This window comes from Patella vulgata, chromosome 6 (genome assembly GCF_932274485.2).
Source record: "Patella vulgata chromosome 6, xgPatVulg1.2, whole genome shotgun sequence".
NCBI classification, from domain to species: domain Eukaryota; kingdom Metazoa; phylum Mollusca; class Gastropoda; family Patellidae; genus Patella; species Patella vulgata.
In genome coordinates, this window is record NC_065884.2 from 70,586,578 (window position 1) to 70,600,202 (window position 13,625).

General features: G+C 36.9%; 1 protein-coding gene across 1 annotated transcript; it reads left to right on the forward strand.

The window, feature by feature from the left end:
- Nucleotides 1–9,662: 9,662 nt before the first annotated feature.
- Nucleotides 9,663–10,882, forward strand: LOC126825517 (ankyrin-2-like; the record flags this gene model as incomplete). The annotated part of the gene is made up of 1 exon (XM_056101979.1): nt 9,663–10,882. A coding segment is annotated over exon 1 (1,194 nt), but the record flags the coding sequence as incomplete, so codon positions are not given.
- Between the last annotated feature and the right edge of the window lie 2,743 nt (nt 10,883–13,625).

A 13,625-nucleotide genomic window follows, 5' to 3' on the forward strand; every position in this document is an offset into this window, starting at 1 on the left:
TCAGCTGTCCCTGTCAGGCCGCCTGTCAAGCCACAAATACAAGGGTAAACCAAGCCGGAAAATCTGGATGAACTTTCTCGGCCAATTCAGGGATCGAACACCCGACCTCCAGACTGGAATAATATAATATAATATAATATAGGTTTTTACTGTCTGCTAGAAGTAACCAATAGCTAACAGACAAGACTGGCTAACAAACAAGTTTAGACAGACAAGATTGTCTGCTAGAAGTAACCAATAGCTAACAGACAAGACTGGCTAACAAACAAGTTTAGACAGACAAGATTGTCTGCTAGAAGTAACCAATAGCTAACAGACAAGACTGGCTAACAAACAAGTTTAAGACTGGCTAACAAACAAGTTTAGACAGACAAGATTGTCTGCTAGAAGTTACCAATAGCTAACAGACAAGAATAAATCTAGGTCAAAATATTCACCTCTTAGCACAATGGATTGATCTGTTCTAATCACGTGAGTGATCAGTTCTATCCAGTGATCACCCACGATACTAATTTATAGTAGAAAACACAGAATAAAAGAAACGAAACGAAATGCAATATTAATAGTAGATTGAACCTTACAATTCACCCTGAAGTTATTAATGTGCTAAGAAAATGTTTATATTTTCTTAAAAATAATAAATTGTTCTTTTAAATGGTATGTGATAATATAATATACTTGGAATTTGATTTTTCATATTTCATTTCGCTGCGACAAGACAGCATCCTATATCAATACGGCCTCGATATCTACTACCCCACCCCTCTAATACCTTACAATTCACCCTGTAGATGTTAATGTGCCAGGAAAATGTTTATATTTTCTTAAAAATAATAAATTGTTCTTTTAAATGGTATGTGATAATATAATATACTTGGAATTTGATTTTTCATATTTCATTTCGCTGCGACAAGACAGCATCCTATATCAATACGGCCTCGATATCTACTACCCCACCCCTCTTATACCTTACAATTCACCCTGTAGATGTTAATGTGCCAGGAAAATGTTTATATTTTATAAACGATTATAAATTACTCTTTTAAATGGTATCGTTATACTTGGAATTTGGTTTTTCATATCACATTTTGTTGCTGCAAATGAAGGCATCCTGTATAAATACCGTCTCAAGGTCTACTGCTGCCCCATCCCCCACTCTTATACCTTACTATTCGCCAAGAAGATATTAATGTGCCAGGACATTGATTATATTTTCTTAAAGATGATAAAAAGTTCTTTTAAATGGTATATGATAATATACTTGGAATTTGATTTTTCATATGACATTTTGTTGCCTGAAATAACAGCATCCTGTATAAATATACCGCCTCAAGGTCTGCTACCCCCCCCCCCCCTTATACCCCACTATTCACCCTGTAGATATTAATGTGCAACGACAATGTTTATATTTTCTGAAAGATAATAAAAATCTCGTTTAAATTGTATTCGCAATTTGATTTTTCGAGTAGCATTTCGCCGCTGTATAAATATCGTCTCGATGTTTGGCACCATCCCACCCTTATCGTTTCCTTATATTCATCAAGCTATTATACTAGGAAATGTTTGTATTGTATTGAAAACTATAGCTGATGTAAAGTATTCTGTCGGTCAACAATTTGGTCTTCGCCTTGATAGGGCTGCTGTTACAATGCAATGTTTTTAATTTGATGTCAAACAATAAAGTAACAATAGAAAGAACACTGTCGCACTTCATATTTTAACGCGACAATACGACATTTTCACCCGACACCACGACACTGAAAATGTCGTATTGTCGGTTTAAATTGTCGTATTAAAATATCGTGATGTCAGGTTGTCGGCCATGTTCCCCTCAATATACAGCATGATTATGTACACTGATCCTGGTGTTGATCAAGAAAGTCCCCCGGGATTTTACAACGTGGCGTCCACCTCACTCGGTAAACCTCAGCAGATTCCAGTACCCTACATCTAACCTCGGCTGTATGAACTACTTTCAAGTTCCCGGATTACCAACGACGTTGTCCATGACGACGCCTTTGAAGAATGTTTTATCATACAAATATTTCGAAGTCTGAAGCTATTTTTCATTTAAGTTTATCCGATTGTCTTCCAAAAAGGACAACTTTGCACTAAAAATTCTACACATGCTTCGAACGACGCAATTTTGATAACTTGTTTTCAAAGCGGAGAGTTTTCCTAATAAGTAAACCGGCGCCGCGTCACAATTGTATAGGCGTAGGGACATATCACTTACCGTAATACAGCCGAGGCTAGATGTAGAGTAACGGAATCTGCCGAGGTTTGCCGAGTGGCGTCCCACTGTCTGTAGTGCAGGACGAAGGAACAGGCAGAGAAAAGTGTCTGTGTAGATGGAACAACAACACATGCTCGATGAAGAAATGCCACTGTACAAAGAACATGTCTCTTACATTGTGAATGAAATGGGGTTTAACGTCTTACTGTTCTCCTCTGACTAGGCTAATGAAGACGGACGTTAAACCCCACTTCATTTAATTTTCCTATACTCTTCTGCTGCAATAAGACTATTCAAGATGGACATACGTTATGCAGTGTGCTATGACAGACATTTTCTATGGACAGTGGCGTTTTGTCATCGAATTCAAACCGTGAAGAGTTATTTTATGTGATTTGACTCTAATAACCAAAACGGTGGTTACGATCAATGTTCAACGACCAATCTTGTCAAAACTACAACCATTTGAGAACTGCACCCAAGATGTAAATTGGAATGACATTTTCAATATATTCATTTTGCATTATCTATTTTTGAATGGCCAGGTATTTATCTAAATTTCATATAAAAACAAAGACACTTTAAAGATTTAACCTTACATCAAATAGATAGTGCAATGCATTTCCCGACAAACAATGTCATTTCATGAATCCATTACTATAACATTCAAGGCAATATAATGTGTAATATTTTTAATGAATTAAAATAGGTAATTGTAGAGGTAAGTCAGGCAATACTGACACCTGTTAAAAATTAAAGCAGTTCTGAAAAGTCAGGCAATACTGACACTAATTAAATGAAACAAAACTATTCACGACAGTCAGGCAATATTGGCACATTATATTGGCTACAAATTAAATTATCCACGCCTATGGCAAATCCTATATCGTTGAGATGTACACCATCATGCTGTAACAAATTGTGGCGGTTCCGCCACATCCCTCGGTGTCCCGAAAATATAAAGATAGGGCACTTTCTCTCCATTTCCATTTATCTTCCTGGGAATCATACCTCTCAACTGTGGTATTTTGTGTACATGACCGACAGTGCACTTTTCATCCAAATCATCTGCAAGACAGTCCATCAAAACATCGCCTATATCATCTTCGTCTTCCCATGGTTCTGCAAGACAATCCCTCAAAACATCGCTTATATCATCTTCGTCTTCCCAGAATTCTGCAAGACAATCCCGTAAAACATCGCCTATATCATCTTCGTCATGACCGTTCTGTAAAACCCGTTGTATCATAAGACGTTGGTTCATGATTGACTTTTTTATGACGTAAGTTGAACACGACTGACCCAAGTTAAATGCGTTTTGTAGGAACCTAAACGCGAAATATCCTATGTAATGTAGTCTGTACAGAAATTATTATACACACCAAATAATCACAGTCTAGGGCTAAACATCGAAGAATACGAGTCCAGAAATCAACGCTCCTCGATTCATCGGCAACAAAACGAAAAAACTATGTTCCCAGATTACCAAGAGACGGATTTCTCGGGCCATTACTTCAGGACAAGAACTGTCACTTGTGGATATTGCAATTGTCAATGGTTTCTTTTACGTGTACGCTAACTGCAGTCCAAAGACTGTTCTAAAGAAGAGGAATTATTTAAAATTTAATAGGCGCCCAGTTTTGACATTAAAAAGTGATACCCATATATTTAATTCTATTACTTTTACATCCGGGTAACGTCATTGATATATTAACAATCCATTGCATGTCTAATCACTGTATGAAACTATTCAATATATCAGGATAGGTCACGTGAATTGTATGGCATGAATAGAGAAAGATTACGTCACGATGTATGACGTCAATAGACAGGGGAACACCCAGATTTTAAAATTCAAAACAAATATAATTACGACTAACTACAGTAGATCGTTTCTACATACATATTTGTATAAATAAAATGTCTACAAACACAATAAAAACCTCACTGGTTTGAACGAATAAAATGAATAGTCAGATCGTTATGTTCCTTAACGCCGTCACATATGTAACAATTAATATAATAGATATCTGAGTAACTTCCTAATTTATGATGCAGGATGGGGTATTTTTATCAATAGGCCACTCTAGTCCCTTTAAATAGGGTGTAGGGGGGTCACGGTGGCTAAGTGGGTAAGACGCTGGCTCGCTAGCTTGGAGGTCGGGTGTTCGATCCCTGCATTGGCTGAGAAAATTCATCCAGATTTTCCGGCGTGGTTCCCCCTTCTCAGTGATGCAGGACGGAGGACAGCTGTCTAGTCGTTCGGATGGGACGAAAAACCGAGGTCCCGTGTACATATTGGAGTGGACGTAAAATATCCCTTGACAGTTGGAATTCTATTTAAGAGTAGGCCATAGTGCCGCTGTCCGGGCAAAATTTCCCTCATAGCACACTGTATGGCGTATGCCCGTCTTCATTAGCCTAGTTCTTTAAATAGAGTAAATACTACGTTATTGTAGCTATTAGCTTATTGGGATACAATGTTTCAGCTTGAGAGATACAAGTGACGTCAGTACACTCGGGTCAAAAAACATGTGATCGGTGCATGTTTTCTCCAAATGGCTGATTATGATTGGTTTGCCCTTATCCAATCAGCTGGGTTTAGTAACTAGTTCACTTCATCTTAGTTATAAACAAGTCATTTGGTTTTCTATCTCACTGAACAAGGAAGGATTTTTTTTCACAGTAACTGTTTACGTTTAAATGCTTTGTATGGGGTAAATCCATTATTTGTAATAATATTAACTACATGAATATACGTTACAAATATAATGTTAAAATAAATATAATATTAGCGACATGAATGTAAATGATATACTAAATACAATTAAAGGGACTACCCCGATTTGAAAATAGTCTCAAAAATAAAAGTCCGAGTTCGTATGAAATTTAAGCGCCACAATATAGAGGAATGGTGTATTTACCCTGCCTCAAAATTTCAGCTCAAAATATTGAGTTGTTTGGACGTGAACGTCAAAAATGCTTATCCGGACACGTAACCCTTTTAAGATTTCTGGTCATTTTTTTCGTTGGGTGACCTGATACTCTATCGCCGTTCCTTTAGAGGTCTATGCAGTGAATGGCCCATGTGCCGTACTGAATAACGAAAGGTACATTTCACCTACACATTGTTTTTATAAAATAAATGTCTGGTTTTTTATCCAGACACCGCATAATACAGCTTGGGACACCGTTCTTCATTTTCAGATGAATACTGACGGGTGTAAGTTGTTTGAAAACATATCACAAATATTGAATTAGTTGGTCGGCCCTTAGGTGCGGGATGTTAAGGAGTTTTAACACAAAATTAAGCAGTTTCATTCTCCAAAATATTATCGGGATTTTTTTTTAATAAATGTGAACGTAATAATGTAAATGCTGTATTGGTAGCTGATAAAATAAGAGACTTTATTATATTTAGACTCAAAACAAGACCCTAACATTGGTGAGATCATTGGTGTATTTCATAAGAATGGTGTATAGCTTTAACTGTAAATACCTAACACACCCCCGGTGAAGTTGAGTCAGGGTTATTGTTTGCATTTTCATTGAACACATGTATGAAAAATCACGTTTTAGGTCACAATTTTAAACCAATCTTGATGAAACTTGAAATGCATGTTTATCACCCAAAGATCTTGGTCCCTTTCGATATTTGCGCATATCGGATCGTAACTTCCTGAATTATGGCAGCTGATTGTACGAAAAATCGTCTTTTGTTTAGCTTGTGGTCCCTCTGGAGGTCACAATTATTATCCAATTTAAGAAACCGTTTGACTATATCACCGATACACCGTAATGAAGATTAAGTTCGAATTTTGTGAAAATCGGACCAAAATTGCCGGAAAAAATGTCCGCCGCTTGTACACGAATAGTGTAAAAAATATGGTATATCAAAGCTTGTGAACCCTGTGGAGGTCACAATTTTAATCTTATTTTGATGAAACTTGATATGCTTGTTTATAGCCCAAAGATCTCGAATCCTTTCGATATTTGTGCATATCGGATTGTAACTTTCTGAATTATGGCCCCTGATTATACAAAAAATCGCCCTTTTTTAGCCTGTGGTCCCTTTGTAGGTCACAACTATTATCTGATTTAAAAAACCGTTCAAATATATCACCGTTACAAAGTATTGTTGGTTGAGTTCGAATTTCATGAACATTTGACCAAAACTGACATACAAAATGCCCCCCCCCCCACCGTACGCAAACACTTTAACGCTGGTATATCAAGGTTGTGGACCATCTAGAGGTCACAATGTAGATCCAATTTTGATGAACCTTGAAATGCATGTTTATAACCCAAAAATCTTGGTTGCTTTCGATATTCGCGCATATCGGATCGTTACTTCCTGAAATATATCAATGATTGTACGAAAAATCGCGTTTTTAGCTTGTGGTCCCTCTAGAGGTCACAATTTTTATCTGTTTTACAAAAATTTTCAAATATATCATCGTTACACTGTAATGTTGGTAGAGCTTGAATTTCGTGAAAATCGGACCAAGACTGTCGGACAAAATGGCCGCCCCTCGTACGCAAATAGTGTAAACATCTGGTATATCAAGGTTGTGGGCCCTTTAGAGGTACAATTTTGATCCGATTTGGATGACACTTGATATACATGTTTATAACCCATAGATCTTGGTTCCTTGTGATATTTGCGCATATGGATTGTAACTGCCTGAATTATTGCCCTTGATTGTACGAAAATTCGCGTTTTTAGCTTGTGGTCCCTCTAGAGGTCATAATGTTTATCCGTTTTGAAAGACCATTTTAGTATATAACCGTTGCATCCTAATGATGGTTGAGTTTGAAATTCGTGAAAATCGGACTAAAAGGTCACCCCTCGTACTCAAATAGTGTAAATATATGGTATATCAAGGTTGTGGAACCACCGTTTTATATGGTGATTTCTTTTTATCTTCTGTTTGTAAGTGCAGTGTATACATGTCTTTGTCACCGTTTTTATAATAGTCAGACCTTTTATGCTCCGTAACGACGTCACATTAAGACGACTGTATTGGCTTCTTTACTTTCTATGTAACACCTCAATCGTTTACATGAATAAAAGTCTTTTATGCTCCTTAAGGCCGTCACATGTAAAAAAATATATAGATATTTGAGAAACTCCCTTGTTTAATAAGTATGCCAATAATAATATATAATTTAAAGAAATTGTGTATGTATATATAACATGACATGAACTGAAATGGGGTTTAACGTCCTACTGTTATGCTCATATACTGGCTATTGAAGACTGGCATACGCGATACGGGGTGCTATGGGGGAACTTTTGTCCGTGCAGCGACACTATGGTCTACTTTTATATTGAATTCCATCTGTCAAAGGAACCTCGACTTTCCGTTTCATTCGAAGACTAGACAGCTTTCTCGGTCATCGCAGGGATCGAACACGAAACATCCAGACTAGCGAGCTTGCGTCTTACCAACTTAGCCACCGTGGCTCCCTGTATGTATAACTTGGCCTAATACAAACACACTGGTAAACCCGTCCCAGGATAGGTCACGTCAATTGTATGCATCAATAGAGAAAGGTTATGTGACGTCAATAGAAAAAGTTGTCACGTGGTATGACATCAATAGAAAGGGGAATACCCTGATTTTAAAATTCAAACCAACAAACACATCGCCTGGCTACAGTAGATCGTTAAAATTAATAATTACTGATATACATTTCAACTGGCTGCACGTAAGTAGTATATCAATACTAAATTCTAAAAAAACAAACATGATTACGCCAGACTGCAGTAAATATTAATAATTAGTAACTGCAGTTAAACGTACATTATGCATGAACTAAAAATGAAATGAAATGGAGTTTAACGTCCTACTGTTCTGCTCCTAACCTGGGCTAATGAAGACGGGCATACGCCATACAGTGTGCTATGAGGGAAATTTTGCCCGGACAGCGGCACTACGGCCTACTCTTATATCGAATTCCAACTGCCAAGGGATCTTTTACGTGTACGCCAATGTGTACACGGGACCTCGGTTTTTCGTCCCATCCGAACGACTAGACAGCTTTCCTTGTCAGTCCCTCCGTCCTGCGTCACTGACAAGGGAGAACCACGCCGGAAAATCTGGATGAACTTTCTCGGCCAATGCAGGGATCGAACACCCGACCTCCAGGCTAGTGAGCTAGCGTCTTACCCACGTGATCCCCGCATGAACTAAATCTGCTTAATGCAGGTCTTTCTATAGGACTGAAATGTTATCTAAATCATTATTTAAACATTAACTTATCCAGACCATAATCAACTCTCGATGTCATCGCTACTCGGCGATATTTACTGGACTTGAATCCGATCTGCTGCTCAACGCTCATTGATGATTAAATCCAAAATGGATAATTGAAACTATATTTTTTATCGTACCGACTTTACTAATGATGATCGAGGCTAGTTCTAAAATTCAAAACTAATATCTCTGTTCAGAGTGATCAATTTGACTGAAATGTTCAACAAATTAACTTTACATTATCTAGTTTTTATACGCCCACAATTTCATGTGGACTTGCATATTGTCGTCGCGTCTGGACGTCCGTCCACAATTGTTTCATGAAAATCAGACCAAAACTGACGGACAAAATGACTTCCCCCGTACGCTAATAGTGTAAAAATATGTCATATCAAGGTTGTGGACCCTCGAAAGGTCACAATTTTGATAAAACTTGAAATGCATGTTTATAACCCCAATATCTTGGTTTGCTTTCGATATTTGCGGATATCGGATCGTAACTTCCTGAAATATGGCCCCTGATTGTACGACAAATCACGTTTTTAGCTTGTGGTCCCTCTAGAGGTCACAATTTTTATCCGATTCAAAACAACGTTTTAGTATATCACCTTTACACCCTAATGATGGTTGAGTTTGAAATTCGTGAAAATCGGACCAAAACTGCCTGACAAAATGGCCACCCCTCGCATGCAAATAGTGTAAATATATGGTACATAAAGGTTGTGGACCGCCTAAAAGACACAATTTTGATCCGATTTTGATGAAACTTGACATACATCTTTATAACCCAAAGATCTTGGTTCCTGCTGATATTCGCGCATATGGCCCTGAATTGTTTGTTTAGCTTGTTCTCTATCCATCTATCCAAATGTGGGCGCTGCCTGGCGGTCGCTGGTTAACTATTATAGTGAGAACTACCAGCTCTATCTAAACTCCCATAATGCACCTGTAACATTAATAATTACTGATTATTAATTTAAAAAATGAAATGAATGGGGTTTAACGTCTTACTGTTCTGCTCCTAGATACACATTTAAACTGGCTGCACTTGGGTGTAATGTTATATAGATTTTTGATTTTGGTTTTTTACGTTTTAATGGGTTTTATAATTCAGAACAATAATACAGGCAAAGACTTAACAGTAAAAAAACCCCAGATAGATGGCTTACTGGAATGTTATTTCATCCATTGTATGGAAACAGAGGTGTTCAAACAAATAGGCATTAAGTACAGACACGGTTTGTGTAGATTTATCAAACACATCACCACAAGCACTATGGGAAACCGTAAAAGTACAGCACTATTGAGGTCGTGTAAGAATGGTGATTATGATAGCATTGTGCCGTTGCTGAAACGCGGAGCCAGCGTTGAATATACTGATTTGTATGGTAATACTCCATTGCTTGCGGCTATCACGAATCATCATACAAATTGTGTAGAGTTGTTACTGAATAATGAATATTCCCCTGCCAATACAAAACACAGGGACAAGACTGTGAACACACCTTTAATGGTGGCAGTAAATAATGTAGATATTGTCAGATTGTTGATAAACAGTGGGTGCCAATTAAATAAGACGAATCGGTTTAAAGATTCTGCACTACACCTGGCTGTCCGATTTAACAATGTTAAAGTGGTTGAATTACTTCTGAAAAGTGGTATTGATGTTACCCTTAAAAATAAGAATGGCCGTACCGCACTACAGATGGCTTCCATTCTTAACTACGAGAGAATTTTCAACATATTGGTCCGAGATGCATTGGTGTCTCGTGAAAGGGCGCAGTTCAAAAAATTACTTAAACACGTCGCTTTCTTGGATGTTGGGTTACTAGAAATCCCTTACCGTAAAGAAGACTCACAAATGGTGGAGATTTTAATGGAGAGATATCTGAACCAGGGTTCTCCCACTTACAAATGTTTGTTATTTTATCCTGTGAAGTATCGTGACATAAAGTGGACTAAAATATTAATCGAACGCGGTATTCCCCTCGATGCGTCGTTGCTAGACGTCGCTTATGCAAACCGAGATTTTGAAATGGTGGATATCTTAATCGAGAAGGGCCTGGAACATAATATTGATCAACGAAGTAGTAAACCAATGATAAATTATGCTGTGAAACATAGCGACCTAAAGCGGGTTAAAATATTACTTGAACACGACAGTCACTTCGATTTGTTGTTACTAAACGTCGCTTATATACACAACGATTTCGAAATAGTGAATATTTTGATAGAGAAGGGCTTGGAACATAATATTGATCAGACAAGTGGTACACCAATGATATATTATTGTGCAGTGAATAATGACCATGAATGGGTTCAAAAGCTGTTGAATCATAAAACTTACAACTATATTCTAAATTGTGTAGGGTCGTTTCTAGATCCGACCGACATTTCCAAAGCCACCAATGCGGTTGTCGAGTATTTTCGTGTTGATAGGAATCCAATCGGGTTTACAACGTACGAATACTATCGATGTTTTTTTTTCGGTAGTACATCAGCTCAATGTGCTTGAAGGGCAATTTTGCTACGGCCTTTTTTTATTTCGAATTCCAAATGTCACATGACAGGAATTCATCACGAATAACTCAGAACAATGTTCTCATCTTGCGGCTAAGCGGAGTTTACACGATCGACTGACTCATCAGACAAATGGTCGGATGGACAGCTTGTGGCATTGATAGGATCAGTTATATTCATGTCCAACTCATGCAATAGCCAATCAAATTGCGTTATATTAGACAACGCCATGTGATGTATGGCTTGGCAACCTGAATTCCTGATTAAAGATGTCTTTGACTGTCGCTTCGAGTACTTTGACGTCCTATAAAATTGATTCTAAACCTATCCGCGACTGAATTAGAATATTTAATAACTGTAATAATATTGCTAGAATTTCTGCTCTTGAAATTAATGGTGGCAGTATGTTTCATTAATTAATATCTTTGGCAAGTTAGTAATTTTGGTTTTAGCTAGTATTGTTATGCTTGTGCTTGTATCCATATTATGCAGCTATATAGAGAATAAAATATAATCATTCATAAGTTGAGATTGATAGGATTATTAAATAATATAATATCACTAGTTAGGTGTGTATATTATCAGGTTAAACTGACCTGTAGTAAATTAGAGTAAAATTAAAGTTAAATTGAGGGTCTCTAGGGCGTAGGTTTAAAAAAAAAATGTTTTGATATAACTAAGGAATAATAATGATAAGGAAACGGAATAGGGAATAAAATAAGGAACTAATGTTGTCTCCGGATCGCAGTAAAAAAAATGGCAAATCTAAGAATAACGTTTGTGAGTGATTAACTCTAGTTTCCAAGGTGGCCGTGTGTGTTTTGTTGTTTCGTATATAATGTAATTTTCGGACTCTAGTCCAAAGTCTCAAGATTTTAGTTTTAGTCGGGTTAAACTAAATTTGAGTAATTTTAACTTTTAAATAAAAAGTTGAATTGCTATTATTTGTCTTTTTGTGTTGTCCATATATGTGGCTAAATAAGTAGAGTAGCGTAATTTTGAATCTCTAGTCCAAGGTTTCAAAATTAAGTAATTTGACTTTTGAATAAAAAGTTAGGTTATGGAAAAAATCCCATATAGTTAAATATAGGGATGTAGGTTATAGTTTTCCTGGGGAAAAACTAAAATTATTGGCTCGTTAAATTGTGAGATTATCGCAAAGTCATTAATACGAGTTTAATACGAGGTTAAGGTAACCATACGACACTTTTTAGAAAAGTGGAGGTATACGGTAATTTTATCCGTATATAATTTTGTGTAATTAAATTTTGCTTTAGAAACGTAATATAAACGTTAAATATATATTTGATAAATGCTATTATGTCATTAATTAAATTTTGCTTTAAATTGTTAATGCGAGGTGGTTAGGAATGTGTAATTTGACATTAGGTCGGATTATTATAAACAATAGGTTCTAACACTGTTAAATTTGACGTGTGTGAAAGTCACAATATATAGGATATAGTTAACTGTATGTGTCATTAAAAGTTAGGTATATTCTGATTGTAATGTTTATATAAATATTGACTGGTGTTTGGGGGGAGTGGGTGCGCAACCATTTCCTTCAACATAGTTGTATTCTAAATAATGTTTATATAATACTAATGATGGAATAGGTAACGCGCGATTGTTTCATGTATTGGTGTATTTGTGTTAGCTCACATACCAAATGGTAGATTAATATGATTAGGTCAAAAAGGTCACATTACTGACTGAGAAATATCTATATATATATTTGTGACTGTCGTTTGTCTGTTCGGGGTGGGCGGCTACACTAGGTCTGCCCCGAGTCTGAAATTTGGGGTATAGGGGTAGCTCGGACCGGTGAGTAACATAGGCCAGGTGGCGTTAGTCTACCACTTCCGGTTTCGGAGTTATGACCCCCGAGCGAAGTCTGTTCGGGGTTGGCAGCTACACTAGGTCTGCCCCGAGTATGAAATTTGGGGTATAGAGGTAGCTCGGACCGGGGAGTAACATAGACTAGGTGGCGTTAGTTTACCACTTCCGGTTTCGGAGTTATGACCCCCGAGGGAAGCCGGGTATCCTGCTAGTATAATACTAATGATGGAATAGGTAACGCGCGACCTGTTTCATGTATTGGTGTATTTGTGTTAGCTCACATACCAAATCGTAGATTAATATGATTAGGTCAAAAGGTCACATTACTGACTGAGAAATATCTATCTATATATATATTTGTGACTGTCGTTTGTCTGTCTGTCTGTTCGGGGTATAGGGGTAGCTCGGACCGGGGAGTAACATAGGCCAGGTGGCGTTAGTCTACCACTTCCGGTTTCGAAGTTATGACCCCCGAGCGAAGCCGGGTATTCTGCTAGTAAAATAATAATGGCGGAATTCTAAAACAGAAACGGAAATTATACAATTGTAGATTACTAAGGTAAGGTCATGAGGTCAAAGTTAGTTTGAAGTTTTATAATTAAAGGGACAGATCAAAGTTTATTAATGATTAAATAAAGTTAATTTTAATTAAGAGTAAGATTTGCTAATAAGTTTTCAGAATAATATATTAATAATAATATTAGACTAATATCAAAATAAAGTTTTAAAGATTTAGTAGTAATAAGTTCTTTATCTGATGGCAATGACAT